The sequence below is a fragment of the Gymnoscopelus braueri genome (assembly GCF_963280865.1).
Source record: "Gymnoscopelus braueri genome assembly, chromosome: 3".
NCBI lineage: Eukaryota > Metazoa > Chordata > Actinopteri > Myctophiformes > Myctophidae > Gymnoscopelus > Gymnoscopelus braueri.
The window spans coordinates 3,709,266-3,726,684 of NC_137612.1; the positions used below are offsets into that span (position 1 = coordinate 3,709,266).

General features: G+C 41.3%; 1 protein-coding gene across 1 annotated transcript in view; it reads left to right on the forward strand.

The window, feature by feature from the left end:
* LOC308082972 (low-density lipoprotein receptor-related protein 5-like) overlaps positions 1–17,224 on the forward strand; it is a gene marked incomplete at both ends in the record, with an annotated part of 34,710 nt that extends 17,486 nt beyond the window's left edge. Inside the window, 15 exons of the mRNA XM_080425051.1 lie at positions 58–239; positions 1,874–2,079; positions 4,566–4,754; positions 5,497–5,598; positions 7,114–7,307; positions 7,792–7,975; positions 8,062–8,147; positions 8,574–8,783; positions 9,034–9,215; positions 10,850–11,055; positions 13,555–13,743; positions 14,477–14,578; positions 16,132–16,325; positions 16,809–16,992; positions 17,079–17,224. Of these exons, the coding sequence (XP_080281177.1) occupies positions 58–239; positions 1,874–2,079; positions 4,566–4,754; positions 5,497–5,598; positions 7,114–7,307; positions 7,792–7,975; positions 8,062–8,147; positions 8,574–8,783; positions 9,034–9,215; positions 10,850–11,055; positions 13,555–13,743; positions 14,477–14,578; positions 16,132–16,325; positions 16,809–16,992; positions 17,079–17,224 (2,556 nt within the window). The remainder of the gene's footprint in view (positions 1–57; positions 240–1,873; positions 2,080–4,565; positions 4,755–5,496; positions 5,599–7,113; positions 7,308–7,791; positions 7,976–8,061; positions 8,148–8,573; positions 8,784–9,033; positions 9,216–10,849; positions 11,056–13,554; positions 13,744–14,476; positions 14,579–16,131; positions 16,326–16,808; positions 16,993–17,078) is intronic.
* Between the last annotated feature and the right edge of the window lie 195 nt (positions 17,225–17,419).

Consider the following 17,419-nt stretch of genomic DNA (forward strand, 5'->3'; position numbering starts at 1 on the left):
ATAAATGCTTTAAAGTGAAAGAAAGAAAGAAAGAAAGCTTGTATTGCTCGTTGACAGGTTCTTCACAACAAGTTGATCAATAGATCAGACGGTCTGGCTGTTGATTGGATAGGTGGAAACCTGTACTGGTGTGACAGGGACACCATAGAGGTGTCCAAACTAAACGGGTCGTACCGAACAGTCCTGGTCAACACCGGCCTGGAGGAGCCACGTGGCATGGCTGTAGATGTACGCTACGGGTAAGCATAGCCGCGGGAAGATGTTTTAGGTTAAGGGTGCTGTATGCGCGCGCACGCATGCACGTGCACGTACTGTAGTGTGTGTGAGTGTGTGTGTGTGTGTGTGCACACGCGTGCACGCGCATGTAGTGTGTGTGCGCGTGCATCGGTTTTTGGGGGGGTTATGTTACTTTAATTCGGTTCATTCCGTTCCAGAACACATATTGCACTAAATCTAAAAATGATGAGATTGCATGATATTCTGTAGCTACTTTGTATAAACTTTATTTCAGACACCATGGGTCCATATAAAAACAGAGCTACAAAACAGACAACAACAACACATAAATAGCCTGAGTACCAGACTGTTTTCATTAATTGAAAACATATAAGCATTGCCTCCAGTGTATCCAGAAACATGAGGAATACCTTGTATCACTCCGTGTGATCCCTGTTAAGGCCATAATTAATATATTCTTTGACTCCAACAGTCTACACATAAATTTAAACATGAAATTCCTCAATACAGCATGAAAGGTGGGTACATTACTAGTCACAAACATTTCACTTGCACTAGTCCATCTTGGAAGTTTCATGAATATTCTAAAAGCATCATTATATGCCACCTGAAGTTTTTTAATTTTTGCACTGCTATAACGGCACCACAAGTGGGCTGTATATAGCCTGGTAAAGCCCCTCCCTCCGGAATTCTCATTTCCATTTGATTTCAGGAGTGAGTTTGGCCTGAAGGCTTATCTGGGCGTTTCTTGCTCGTCCACCAAATGGACAGCAATCAGCGTCCTCGCTCATTGTTTTGTGATTGACAGCGGAGGTAGGCCAATCAGGTGGAACCCGAGTGGTTCACACATCATTAATCAATACACCTTTCATACAAGCTGCTCGTTAACATCAGAGACAACCCAATTACTCCTGGTGATAATCACTGCAGCCTAAAGTGGCTTAATTGGACATCAAAGGGCCACTTGGACATCAAAACTACATTACTCCCGCCCAGCTCCAGCCCACAGCCAAAAAGCCAAACAGGCCCTCATGCCAGACTCACTCCTGAAATAAAATACAAATGAGATTTCTGGAGGGAGGGTTTACCAGGCTAGGCTGTATATAGAGGAGTGCAATATGTTTTAAAAAGTGATACTTTAACATCGTCTGTACACATGTGAAATTTTTGTGCCAGCATGTTGGCTTGCCCATATAGTTTACAACACTGGCGCTGCACATCATCGTCATCACAGAGATCATCCCTGATTATGTGACCCAGGTCACATAATCAGGGATTTACATAATGTACTTAATGTAGCAACAGTATAATTTAGAAGGGTTACATTTAACACATGTTAAATAATATCATATAAGTTGTCACAGACAGACAGACAGACACACAGACACATAGTTTGACGTTACTTTCTCAGACATTGTATTATTATTGGGGCTTTTTAGCATATTTTCTGCAGCTCCTATGAAACAAAGTCCAAACAAAATGACACCTAAGATGATTAAAACAAATCATAGTAAAGCATGAAAAGGATTTTTGAGCCATGGATGTCTTATCATAATGCCTGTCTACTAGTACTGTACACTCACTGTATGTGTGATTTGTTGTGAATAGTGACCCTGACACAGTGTATCTCTGACAGATACTTGTACTGGACAGACTGGGGCAACCACCCTCACATAGAGAGGATGGGGATGGACGGCACCAACAGGAGAGTCATCGTGAAGGAGAAGATCTCCTGGCCCAACGGTCTGACATTAGACTACATCAATGATCACATCTACTGGGCTGATGCCAAGGAGGATTACATTGAGTTTGCCAACCTGGACGGAACCAACAGACACACAGGTAACACACAGGTAACACACACACACACACACACACACACACACACACACACACACACACACACACACACACACACACACACACACACACACACACAAGTCTGTGTGTGTGTGTGTGTGTGTGTGTCTAAGGTTACTTGTCTAAATGTGGTGTTATCTCTACAGATTATTTGTCCTGCCGCCCTACGGGCGCCCAGCCCGCTAGCCGCGCACGGGGCTCTAGTGAGGGCGCGTTTATTTTGGGGTACCAAAATCGTGGGATATAAATTTCCAAAACAAAAGTTTAAAAAATAAAATAATAATAATTAAAAAAAATAGATGAGGGACCTTTTGCCGACGTGGCAACCCAGATGCCGAGTTGTCTGTTGTTGTGGGAGATTACAAAAGCAGCTGCGTGGTGTTGGTTGTCTTTGGGATGTACATGGCACGTGACATATTACCGTGAGTGTGGTGTGATAGAGACATGACTAAAGTGAAAGCAACGGCATGGATCGTACAAAAAGGTAAGCAAGAGGGGGGTTTGAAGCGACATGAAGGACGCGCTTCTGTTGTTGTTGTTGTATGTATGTATTGATATGTCATAATAGTATGTATGTTTGTATTGTAAATATCATTTATATGTGACTGTAAGTATGTGTTATTGTGTACTATAATACAGCATATGACATGATATAATAATATATTATTATATGTAATACTATATGATAATATAATATATAACATCATGAATACAAAATTTATTATAGTATAACATATAATATACTTAATAATACATATTATTGTAATGTGTAATATTATGATATCTAACAGTTTATTGCAATAATAATTGTAGTGTGTAATTTATTTATATATAACATATGGAATATATATAAATAGCCACACACACACACACACACACACAGAGTAAGGGGAGCTTGTTTACTACGTGACGTTGTGGCTGATGGTGGTGAGCCAATAGATTAGCGTTATTGTTATTAACGCTAATCTACCGATTGAAATAGCAAAACGCTCGCCTCGGGGCAAATCCGGCGGTATTACAGGCAAAATCGGCAGTATATAGAATGGGGGGCGAGTGTGTTCTGGGGCGAGTTTTCTTTTATTTTGTCATTTGTTTTCCGAGGCGAACTTGTCCGCCCAGCCCAATACTTATGGAATACTTTCATTGCCGTAAGCAAGGAAATACTTCGTTTTGTTGTTACTTTTGGGTAAATGTATTTATGTATTTATTAAGTAGCCGTGTAATAAGCGGGATAATGGTGGTTAATCGCCCTGAAGGGCTTTAAATTTCAATAATGACTACCTCCCCATGCATTATCCCTTGCATACTTTTGCGAGCGAAGACCGCTGATTTCAATGGCCGCCGCTTCGTGTTGTTTCGGCTGTGGCCGTCGGCGTTCGGTTGTGCTGACGGTAAACGGTGCGAAAGTGTTTCCACGTCCGGTGTGGTCGTAATGTGGTGAGTAGGATGAATTATGTTGCGAGGTGGAAAATGTGTAGTGAGCAATGAGAAGTACCCAACGCCACCCGTAAATTCAGCGCGCACGTTGTGGCTGGTGTTGTGGTGATATTACATATGTAGCTGTTGTGTTTAGTCGAAATCAATGCTGTGGGTATGGCGTCAGCGGCGAGAGGTCCAAATGCATGGAGTGGGTGTGGCGTCAGCGGCGGAAGTAGCTTTCTCCTTTATATAAGTAGATAGAGTCACAACATGAAAAATATTTATTTTGATTTTAAGAACACAACCTGTAATTACACAGTTAACACGTTCATTATTTAAGTTAAATTACTAAGCTGGATTTCATGGCTGTGTATAAGAATAGCTTTTGTTAATTTTCACAAGTTGAAGAATAGCAATAAAAGAAGTGAGATTATTATCGTTTATAATATATGCTTTATTGATGCATTTGAACACATAATGTACCTTTATTATAAGGATAAACCCCTTTAGATGTATCATCTAGTTTTCGAGGGGGTCCTTATCACAAGAATACAAAGAGTACAATAAGTACACTAAGGGTTTGTTCATGTATTGTCATATCCATGTAAAGCTATATGAACAAAACTACAGAGCGTTACATACAGTACATGCACATACAGTAACATGCAATAATATGCCCACTTTTTTGTCTTCACTCCTATGTTAACAAACCTAGAAATACCCAACTCCAAAAATACAGTAAAACTAAATAAACAGTTATAATTCACCTTCTTCACAGTTGACACTACAACACAACCAGTGGATATTGAACAATACACATGAACCAAATATTACCCTTATTTTCTCCTGTTATAGAACAGTCTCTACTAATTCAATAGTAAAAAAGAGATGTTGAAGATGTGTGATGCCCTTTGCAATCCATGTTCTGATTAACAAGTGTTTTCTTGTGTTAATTGTGGAGTCAGGATTATTCTAAATTGGAGTGAATTGTGATGGTTAGTAAGCACATTTTATAATAGTCTGACTCTTTTGGTTTTGTGTATCTGTAGTTGTGAGTCAGGACATCCCCTCCATCTTCGCTATAACTCTGTTTGAGGAGCACATCTACTGGACAGACTGGGAGACCAAATCCATCTACAGAGCCCACAAGACTCAGGGTACCAACAAGACCAAGCTCATCAGCACCACAGACAGACCAATGGGCATCCACATCTACCACCCCTATAGACAACCTGAGGGTCTGTACTGTAATGGCTATTTCAGAATGCCAACCTGTTCTTCTGTATTTCTGTACTATCTAACTCTATCTGAACCAAGGAGGTCTAAACTCACAGCAGGGGTCTTTAGTCAACTTAGCTACAGCTGTCAATCTAACAGCTGATCTGGATCCTCCATGCTATTCTCTGTGTCAGCATATATTTGTCCTGTGATACTATGAATGTGTCAGCTATGTGTATTTGTGTAGCTATGGTTGTGTCTCTCTTATCTTTAGTACATACCTTATATGTACATTTAGAATAGCACCTTTGGTAAATGGTCTACTATAAGAACTGTGTAAGATGGGTGTTTGAGGGGCTTGTGCCCCGATGGGCTGTTGGAGCAGGGCTGGAGCCCTGCTTCTCATGATCTGTATGGCCAGGAGGCCAGAGCTCTATCTGATGTGTATGCTGTCTGCTCTACTGAAATCTTCAGAATAAATGATCTAAAACTTCACCTGAATGGAATATCATATTTCTATTACAGTACCACCTACTGTATACAACACTCTCATTATTACTCTTCATGCTGGTTTATGACTTTTATCTGCTTCTTCTTCTTCTTCTTCTTCTTCTTCTTCTTCTTCTTCTTCTTCTTCTTCTTCTTCTTCTTCATATACTAGTAGTCGCAGCAGTAGCAATAGTAGTATTCTCACATACTGTAGGTGTAGGTTCTCTAGTGTGTCATAACCATAAACATGTACATGTTTTCTCCACCCTACAGTATCAGGTCATCCATGTCAGACCAACAATGGAGGCTGCAGTTACCTGTGTCTGCTCTCACCTGGAGGAGGCTACAAGTGTGCCTGTCCCACCTACTTCTGTTGTACGCGCGAACACACACACACACACACACACACACACACACACACACACACACACACACACACACACACATACACACACACACACACACACACACACACACACACACACACACACACACACACACACACACACACACACACACACACACACACACACACACACACACATACATACATACATACATACATACATACATACATACATACATACATACATACATACATACATACATACATACATACAATAAATGTATGCCTGCTTGGGGTAGGGTGAGCTGCATAAAAGTAAAACATAAACTGCATTATTGATAGAGAACTTTAAACATCATGTATAACTGTCACCTTTTCTGTCCTAGCGTTATGGTCTTATTCTGTATAATAGCATCATCATGTGACTGCAATTTGTTCTTGTTGGAGGATGACTCTTTCCTAGTCTCTGACGAGAACAAATTGCAGGTTGAAAAAGCCCTTAGCTCAGAGCTCGGCGAAATCTGCACATGGCTCGCTGATAACAAACTATCATTACACCTGATAAAACTGAATCCATTCTTTTTGGGTCTAAAATGAACCTCAGTAAGGCCACAGACTTTATGATCAGAGTGGGTGACAATGTTATCACAAGGAATGAAGAAATGACCTACCTGGGTTGTGGTTTAGATAACGGTGATAAAATGGCAACAAAATTAAGGACACTTGGAGCACTCATCCAATGTAATTTTGACTATACATGCACCTCAGGTACTCAAAGGTACTAAAATCAAAACTACAGACCTCTCAAAACAAACTGATCAGTCTACTACTAGACCTCACTACTAGGACTCACCTAACCCCTGTTCATGATGCTCAGGGTAGAGGACAGAGTACAGCAACTAGCAAGTGGCCTGGTTTTCAAGATATTCAAGGGACCAGTGACCATGTATCTGTCTGACTACTTCAATAGAGTGATAAACGCCCATGGGCAGAACACCAGAGGGAGCTCCACTGATCTCATCCTCCCCAGATTTGGCATGAATATGATGATGAATTAATTCTACTGTTATGCCACCAATATGTGGAATGTCCTACTATACCACCAGACATCACAAAGTGTGACTCCCTACCTTACTTCAAAACCGTAATCTTCTAGACAAGACAAGTCTTCTAGCTTGCCAAAAGAAATGACCCCCCACTGTGTTTATGTAAATATACTTTTACCTCTCCTAGTATTGATTATATCTTGTATAGTATTGTGTGTCTTTAAATGTCTTGATGAATTGAATACACAGGACCACAATGGAAACAAAGCCCTCAGGGCCTCTTGTGTTATCCTTTTAGCATTATTGTATAACTATATTACTATACTTTAGCGAACTGTTAATAAAGTATTCATTCAATCTATCAATACAGAATGAATTGAAAACAATATAAATATAAATGATATAAACATACAGAAGGAATAGAATGGTATTTGTTGGGTTAATCCAACAACTACCATTCTATTCATCTGTTCTTCTCCTCCTTTGTGTCATTTCCAGCTGGAACAGAGCAGACATGTGATGTTCCAGTCTATACTTGTCACAACGGGAACTGTGTTGGTGACACATTGCTGTGTGACAGTAAGGACGACTGTGGTGACGGCTCTGATGAGCTCAACTGCTTTAACGAGTGTTTGAACAAGGAGCTGAGTGGCTGCTCCCAGATCTGTGAAGACCTCTACATAGGCTTCAAGGTATGGAAACAACACTGTCATTGTACACAGATTCCACAAAGACACTAATGAAACATCTGGTCATCATCTCTGTTCCTGTCTCCTTACAGTGTACATGATCTGTTGATTGATTGATTGATGTACTTTTATTTAGTAAGACATGAGAATAACAGTACATGGAAGTACAAATTCACAATACAAGGTCTAAACTGGAAGACTCATTAAGCACTGAGCTTGTTTAAGATGAGAACCCCATGCACACAAATCATGATGACACATAAGAGACAGACAGATATACACACTACTATACAGAATGTCATACAATCAGCTTACAGGTTACTGGTATGAAGAGTGAAAAAAGTATATACGAAAGAAGAAAATGAAAAAGGGGGGGGGGGGGGTGGGGGGGGGTTCTGTCTCCTTACAGTGTCCCGTCTCCTTAAAGTGTACATGATCTGTTCCTGTCTCCTTACAGTGTACATGATCTGTTCCTGTCTCCTTACAGTGTAAATGCCAGCCTGGCTTCCATCTGCAGGACAATGAGAAGACGTGTGGGGACATAGATGAGTGTAGCACCACCTATCCCTGCACCCAGCGCTGCATCAACACACACGGCAGCTTCCACTGTCTCTGTGTGGAGGGCTTCCAGCTCAGCCCTGAAGACCCCACCATCTGCAAGTCCACGTCTGGTAAGAAACAACCATAGTCCTGCTTTGAGAGCTGTGTGGATTTTTAAAGGTAAACCAACTCACATGTCATGTCTCACTTTCTCTAGAGGTGGAGCCATTCCTCATATTTGCCACCCGATACCACCTGAGGAAGATGAACTTGAACGGCACCAATGACACAGTGCTCAAACAGGTGAAAACCACTGAACATAACAACACATCCTATACAATACTCTGTACAGACTGCTTTTGGTTCGATTCCCGCCGGGGACGCTGTGGGCGCTGGGGGCGTGTCTTCTCCTCTGTGTCATCCTGATCTCTATACCGCCTCCCCCGGGCCAGCCGGGGCTCCTGATGGAGGGGAAAGGAACTGGTTGGAATTACGTGTTCCTTCCACGCGCTACGTCCTACCGGGGAAACTCCCCCCTGTCAGGTGACAAGAAGGCTAGTTGGCTTTCATGCATTGAAGGAGGCATGAGCTCGGCCCTGGGCTCCCTAGGCTGTGGGGGGAGTGTAGCGCCCAGGACCACTTAGAAAATTGGCACCGGGTGAAAAAAATTGTGGGATAAAAAAATGTAAGAAAAAAAAAAAGACTGACATAACTACTGTGGTGTGACAGGGCTTAGACAACCCGGTGGCTCTGGATATTAACTATCAGCAGCAGATGATCTACTGGACAGACGTGAACCGCCCAAAGATCAGTCGCATGAACATCAATGGCAGTGACGTCCAGGTCAGTGTGACAATGACAACAATGAGGACAGATGATGGGGAAGGGAAATCATATTCCAAATGTTTATATTTTTATTCAAATGTTTCAAAATTTTTGGTGATATCATTGTTAAATGAAAAACAAGAAAACATAATTTCTGGAGGCTCAGCCATGTTCTCCCCGTGAGCCACGAGGACCAGAGTTTGAATCCGACTCCTTGTCTTATATTCTATGTTTCTCCTCTCTCTGCACTTGATTTAGTGTCACTCTACACTATTCTATCTAACAAATAAAGCACACAAATGGCAAAATAAATGCTTTAAAGTGAAAGAAAGAAAGAAAGAAAGCTTGTATTGCTCGTTGACAGGTTCTTCACAACAAGTTGATCAATAGATCAGACGGTCTGGCTGTTGATTGGATAGGTGGAAACCTGTACTGGTGTGACAGGGACACCATAGAGGTGTCCAAACTAAACGGGTCGTACCGAACAGTCCTGGTCAACACCGGCCTGGAGGAGCCACGTGGCATGGCTGTAGATGTACGCTACGGGTAAGCATAGCCGCGGGAAGATGTTTTAGGTTAAGGGTGCTGTATGCGCGCGCACGCATGCACGTGCACGTACTGTAGTGTGTGTGAGTGTGTGTGTGTGTGTGTGCACACGCGTGCACGCGCATGTAGTGTGTGTGCGCGTGCATCGGTTTTTGGGGGGGTTATGTTACTTTAATTCGGTTCATTCCGTTCCAGAACACATATTGCACTAAATCTAAAAATGATGAGATTGCATGATATTCTGTAGCTACTTTGTATAAACTTTATTTCAGACACCATGGGTCCATATAAAAACAGAGCTACAAAACAGACAACAACAACACATAAATAGCCTGAGTACCAGACTGTTTTCATTAATTGAAAACATATAAGCATTGCCTCCAGTGTATCCAGAAACATGAGGAATACCTTGTATCACTCCGTGTGATCCCTGTTAAGGCCATAATTAATATATTCTTTGACTCCAACAGTCTACACATAAATTTAAACATGAAATTCCTCAATACAGCATGAAAGGTGGGTACATTACTAGTCACAAACATTTCACTTGCACTAGTCCATCTTGGAAGTTTCATGAATATTCTAAAAGCATCATTATATGCCACCTGAAGTTTTTTAATTTTTGCACTGCTATAACGGCACCACAAGTGGGCTGTATATAGCCTGGTAAAGCCCCTCCCTCCGGAATTCTCATTTCCATTTGATTTCAGGAGTGAGTTTGGCCTGAAGGCTTATCTGGGCGTTTCTTGCTCGTCCACCAAATGGACAGCAATCAGCGTCCTCGCTCATTGTTTTGTGATTGACAGCGGAGGTAGGCCAATCAGGTGGAACCCGAGTGGTTCACACATCATTAATCAATACACCTTTCATACAAGCTGCTCGTTAACATCAGAGACAACCCAATTACTCCTGGTGATAATCACTGCAGCCTAAAGTGGCTTAATTGGACATCAAAGGGCCACTTGGACATCAAAACTACATTACTCCCGCCCAGCTCCAGCCCACAGCCAAAAAGCCAAACAGGCCCTCATGCCAGACTCACTCCTGAAATAAAATACAAATGAGATTTCTGGAGGGAGGGTTTACCAGGCTAGGCTGTATATAGAGGAGTGCAATATGTTTTAAAAAGTGATACTTTAACATCGTCTGTACACATGTGAAATTTTTGTGCCAGCATGTTGGCTTGCCCATATAGTTTACAACACTGGCGCTGCACATCATCGTCATCACAGAGATCATCCCTGATTATGTGACCCAGGTCACATAATCAGGGATTTACATAATGTACTTAATGTAGCAACAGTATAATTTAGAAGGGTTACATTTAACACATGTTAAATAATATCATATAAGTTGTCACAGACAGACAGACAGACACACAGACACATAGTTTGACGTTACTTTCTCAGACATTGTATTATTATTGGGGCTTTTTAGCATATTTTCTGCAGCTCCTATGAAACAAAGTCCAAACAAAATGACACCTAAGATGATTAAAACAAATCATAGTAAAGCATGAAAAGGATTTTTGAGCCATGGATGTCTTATCATAATGCCTGTCTACTAGTACTGTACACTCACTGTATGTGTGATTTGTTGTGAATAGTGACCCTGACACAGTGTATCTCTGACAGATACTTGTACTGGACAGACTGGGGCAACCACCCTCACATAGAGAGGATGGGGATGGACGGCACCAACAGGAGAGTCATCGTGAAGGAGAAGATCTCCTGGCCCAACGGTCTGACATTAGACTACATCAATGATCACATCTACTGGGCTGATGCCAAGGAGGATTACATTGAGTTTGCCAACCTGGACGGAACCAACAGACACACAGGTAACACACAGGTAACACACACACACACACACACACACACACACACACACACACACACACACACACACACACACACACACACACACACACACACACACACACACACACACACACAAGTCTGTGTGTGTGTGTGTGTGTGTGTGTCTAAGGTTACTTGTCTAAATGTGGTGTTATCTCTACAGATTATTTGTCCTGCCGCCCTACGGGCGCCCAGCCCGCTAGCCGCGCACGGGGCTCTAGTGAGGGCGCGTTTATTTTGGGGTACCAAAATCGTGGGATATAAATTTCCAAAACAAAAGTTTAAAAAATAAAATAATAATAATTAAAAAAAATAGATGAGGGACCTTTTGCCGACGTGGCAACCCAGATGCCGAGTTGTCTGTTGTTGTGGGAGATTACAAAAGCAGCTGCGTGGTGTTGGTTGTCTTTGGGATGTACATGGCACGTGACATATTACCGTGAGTGTGGTGTGATAGAGACATGACTAAAGTGAAAGCAACGGCATGGATCGTACAAAAAGGTAAGCAAGAGGGGGGTTTGAAGCGACATGAAGGACGCGCTTCTGTTGTTGTTGTTGTATGTATGTATTGATATGTCATAATGTATGTTTGTATTGTAAATATCATTTATATGTGACTGTAAGTATGTGTTATTGTGTACTATAATACAGCATATGACATGATATAATAATATATTATTATATGTAATACTATATGATAATATAATATATAACATCATGAATACAAAATTTATTATAGTATAACATATAATATACTTAATAATACATATTATTGTAATGTGTAATATTATGATATCTAACAGTTTATTGCAATAATAATTGTAGTGTGTAATTTATTTATATATAACATATGGAATATATATAAATAGCCACACACACACACACACACACACAGAGTAAGGGGAGCTTGTTTACTACGTGACGTTGTGGCTGATGGTGGTGAGCCAATAGATTAGCGTTATTGTTATTAACGCTAATCTACCGATTGAAATAGCAAAACGCTCGCCTCGGGGCAAATCCGGCGGTATTACAGGCAAAATCGGCAGTATATAGAATGGGGGGCGAGTGTGTTCTGGGGCGAGTTTTTTTTTATTTTGTCATTTGTTTTCCGAGGCGAACTTGTCCGCCCAGCCCAATACTTATGGAATACTTTCATTGCCGTAAGCAAGGAAATACTTCGTTTTGTTGTTACTTTTGGGTAAATGTATTTATGTATTTATTAAGTAGCCGTGTAATAAGCGGGATAATGGTGGTTAATCGCCCTGAAGGGCTTTAAATTTCAATAATGACTACCTCCCCATGCATTATCCCTTGCATACTTTTGCGAGCGAAGACCGCTGATTTCAATGGCCGCCGCTTCGTGTTGTTTCGGCTGTGGCCGTCGGCGTTCGGTTGTGCTGACGGTAAACGGTGCGAAAGTGTTTCCACGTCCGGTGTGGTCGTAATGTGGTGAGTAGGATGAATTATGTTGCGAGGTGGAAAATGTGTAGTGAGCAATGAGAAGTACCCAACGCCACCCGTAAATTCAGCGCGCACGTTGTGGCTGGTGTTGTGGTGATATTACATATGTAGCTGTTGTGTTTAGTCGAAATCAATGCTGTGGGTATGGCGTCAGCGGCGAGAGGTCCAAATGCATGGAGTGGGTGTGGCGTCAGCGGCGGAAGTAGCTTTCTCCTTTATATAAGTAGATAGAGTCACAACATGAAAAATATTTATTTTGATTTTAAGAACACAACCTGTAATTACACAGTTAACACGTTCATTATTTAAGTTAAATTACTAAGCTGGATTTCATGGCTGTGTATAAGAATAGCTTTTGTTAATTTTCACAAGTTGAAGAATAGCAATAAAAGAAGTGAGATTATTATCGTTTATAATATATGCTTTATTGATGCATTTGAACACATAATGTACCTTTATTATAAGGATAAACCCCTTTAGATGTATCATCTAGTTTTCGAGGGGGTCCTTATCACAAGAATACAAAGAGTACAATAAGTACACTAAGGGTTTGTTCATGTATTGTCATATCCATGTAAAGCTATATGAACAAAACTACAGAGCGTTACATACAGTACATGCACATACAGTAACATGCAATAATATGCCCACTTTTTTGTCTTCACTCCTATGTTAACAAACCTAGAAATACCCAACTCCAAAAATACAGTAAAACTAAATAAACAGTTATAATTCACCTTCTTCACAGTTGACACTACAACACAACCAGTGGATATTGAACAATACACATGAACCAAATATTACCCTTATTTTCTCCTGTTATAGAACAGTCTCTACTAATTCAATAGTAAAAAAGAGATGTTGAAGATGTGTGATGCCCTTTGCAATCCATGTTCTGATTAACAAGTGTTTTCTTGTGTTAATTGTGGAGTCAGGATTATTCTAAATTGGAGTGAATTGTGATGGTTAGTAAGCACATTTTATAATAGTCTGACTCTTTTGGTTTTGTGTATCTGTAGTTGTGAGTCAGGACATCCCCTCCATCTTCGCTATAACTCTGTTTGAGGAGCACATCTACTGGACAGACTGGGAGACCAAATCCATCTACAGAGCCCACAAGACTCAGGGTACCAACAAGACCAAGCTCATCAGCACCACAGACAGACCAATGGGCATCCACATCTACCACCCCTATAGACAACCTGAGGGTCTGTACTGTAATGGCTATTTCAGAATGCCAACCTGTTCTTCTGTATTTCTGTACTATCTAACTCTATCTGAACCAAGGAGGTCTAAACTCACAGCAGGGGTCTTTAGTCAACTTAGCTACAGCTGTCAATCTAACAGCTGATCTGGATCCTCCATGCTATTCTCTGTGTCAGCATATATTTGTCCTGTGATACTATGAATGTGTCAGCTATGTGTATTTGTGTAGCTATGGTTGTGTCTCTCTTATCTTTAGTACATACCTTATATGTACATTTAGAATAGCACCTTTGGTAAATGGTCTACTATAAGAACTGTGTAAGATGGGTGTTTGAGGGGCTTGTGCCCCGATGGGCTGTTGGAGCAGGGCTGGAGCCCTGCTTCTCATGATCTGTATGGCCAGGAGGCCAGAGCTCTATCTGATGTGTATGCTGTCTGCTCTACTGAAATCTTCAGAATAAATGATCTAAAACTTCACCTGAATGGAATATCATATTTCTATTACAGTACCACCTACTGTATACAACACTCTCATTATTACTCTTCATGCTGGTTTATGACTTTTATCTGCTTCTTCTTCTTCTTCTTCTTCTTCTTCTTCTTCTTCTTCTTCTTCTTCTTCTTCATATACTAGTAGTCGCAGCAGTAGCAATAGTAGTATTCTCACATACTGTAGGTGTAGGTTCTCTAGTGTGTCATAACCATAAACATGTACATGTTTTCTCCACCCTACAGTATCAGGTCATCCATGTCAGACCAACAATGGAGGCTGCAGTTACCTGTGTCTGCTCTCACCTGGAGGAGGCTACAAGTGTGCCTGTCCCACCTACTTCTGTTGTACGCGCGAACACACACACACACACACACACACACACACACACACACACACACACACACACACACACACACACACACACACACACATACACACACACACACACACACACACACACACACACACACATACACACACACACACACACACACACACACACACACACACACACACACACACACACACACACACACACACACACACACACATACACACATACATACATACATACATACATACATACATACATACATACATACATACATACATACATACATACATACAATAAATGTATGCCTGCTTGGGGTAGGGTGAGCTGCATAAAAGTAAAACATAAACTGCATTATTGATAGAGAACTTTAAACATCATGTATAACTGTCACCTTTTCTGTCCTAGCGTTATGGTCTTATTCTGTATAATAGCATCATCATGTGACTGCAATTTGTTCTTGTTGGAGGATGACTCTTTCCTAGTCTCTGACGAGAACAAATTGCAGGTTGAAAAAGCCCTTAGCTCAGAGCTCGGCGAAATCTGCACATGGCTCGCTGATAACAAACTATCATTACACCTGATAAAACTGAATCCATTCTTTTTGGGTCTAAAATGAACCTCAGTAAGGCCACAGACTTTATGATCAGAGTGGGTGACAATGTTATCACAAGGAATGAAGAAATGACCTACCTGGGTTGTGTTTTAGATAACGGTGATAAAATGGCAACAAAATTAAGGACACTTGGAGCACTCATCCAATGTAATTTTGACTATACATGCACCTCAGGTACTCAAAGGTACTAAAATCAAAACTACAGACCTCTCAAAACAAACTGATCAGTCTACTACTAGACCTCACTACTAGGACTCACCTAACCCCTGTTCATGATGCTCAGGGTAGAGGACAGAGTACAGCAACTAGCAAGTGGCCTGGTTTTCAAGATATTCAAGGGACCAGTGACCATGTATCTGTCTGACTACTTCAATAGAGTGATAAACGCCCATGGGCAGAACACCAGAGGGAGCTCCACTGATCTCATCCTCCCCAGATTTGGCATGAATATGATGATGAATTAATTCTACTGTTATGCCACCAATATGTGGAATGTCCTACTATACCACCAGACATCACAAAGTGTGACTCCCTACCTTACTTCAAAACCGTAATCTTCTAGACAAGACAAGTCTTCTAGCTTGCCAAAAGAAATGACCCCCCACTGTGTTTATGTAAATATACTTTTACCTCTCCTAGTATTGATTATATCTTGTATAGTATTGTGTGTCTTTAAATGTCTTGATGAATTGAATACACAGGACCACAATGGAAACAAAGCCCTCAGGGCCTCTTGTGTTATCCTTTTAGCATTATTGTATAACTATATTACTATACTTTAGCGAACTGTTAATAAAGTATTCATTCAATCTATCAATACAGAATGAATTGAAAACAATATAAATATAAATGATATAAACATACAGAAGGAATAGAATGGTATTTGTTGGGTTAATCCAACAACTACCATTCTATTCATCTGTTCTTCTCCTCCTTTGTGTCATTTCCAGCTGGAACAGAGCAGACATGTGATGTTCCAGTCTATACTTGTCACAACGGGAACTGTGTTGGTGACACATTGCTGTGTGACAGTAAGGACGACTGTGGTGACGGCTCTGATGAGCTCAACTGCTTTAACGAGTGTTTGAACAAGGAGCTGAGTGGCTGCTCCCAGATCTGTGAAGACCTCTACATAGGCTTCAAGGTATGGAAACAACACTGTCATTGTACACAGATTCCACAAAGACACTAATGAAACATCTGGTCATCATCTCTGTTCCTGTCTCCTTACAGTGTACATGATCTGTTGATTGATTGATTGATGTACTTTTATTTAGTAAGACATGAGAATAACAGTACATGGAAGTACAAATTCACAATACAAGGTCTAAACTGGAAGACTCATTAAGCACTGAGCTTGTTTAAGATGAGAACCCCATGCACACAAATCATGATGACACATAAGAGACAGACAGATATACACACTACTATACAGAATGTCATACAATCAGCTTACAGGTTACTGGTATGAAGAGTGAAAAAAGTATATACGAAAGAAGAAAATGAAAAAGGGGGGGGGGGGGTGGGGGGGGGTTCTGTCTCCTTACAGTGTCCCGTCTCCTTAAAGTGTACATGATCTGTTCCTGTCTCCTTACAGTGTACATGATCTGTTCCTGTCTCCTTACAGTGTAAATGCCAGCCTGGCTTCCATCTGCAGGACAATGAGAAGACGTGTGGGGACATAGATGAGTGTAGCACCACCTATCCCTGCACCCAGCGCTGCATCAACACACACGGCAGCTTCCACTGTCTCTGTGTGGAGGGCTTCCAGCTCAGCCCTGAAGACCCCACCATCTGCAAGTCCACGTCTGGTAAGAAACAACCATAGTCCTGCTTTGAGAGCTGTGTGGATTTTTAAAGGTAAACCAACTCACATGTCATGTCTCACTTTCTCCAGAGGTGGAGCCATTCCTCATCTTTGCCAACCGCAAGTATCTGAGGAAGATGAACTTGAACGGCTCCAATGACACAGTGCTCAAACAGGTGAAAACCACTGAACATAACAACACATCCTATACAATACTCTGTACAGACTGCTTTTGACATGTTGGAGTGTATTCCTGTCAGAGACTAACACAACTACTGTGGTGTGACAGGACTCACCCTGGGCAGTGGCTCTGGACTTTAACTATCAGCAGCACATGATCTACTGGACAGACGTGACCCGCACAAACAGCAAGATCAGTCGCATGAACATCAATGGCAGTGACGTCCAGGTCAGTGTGACAATGACAACAA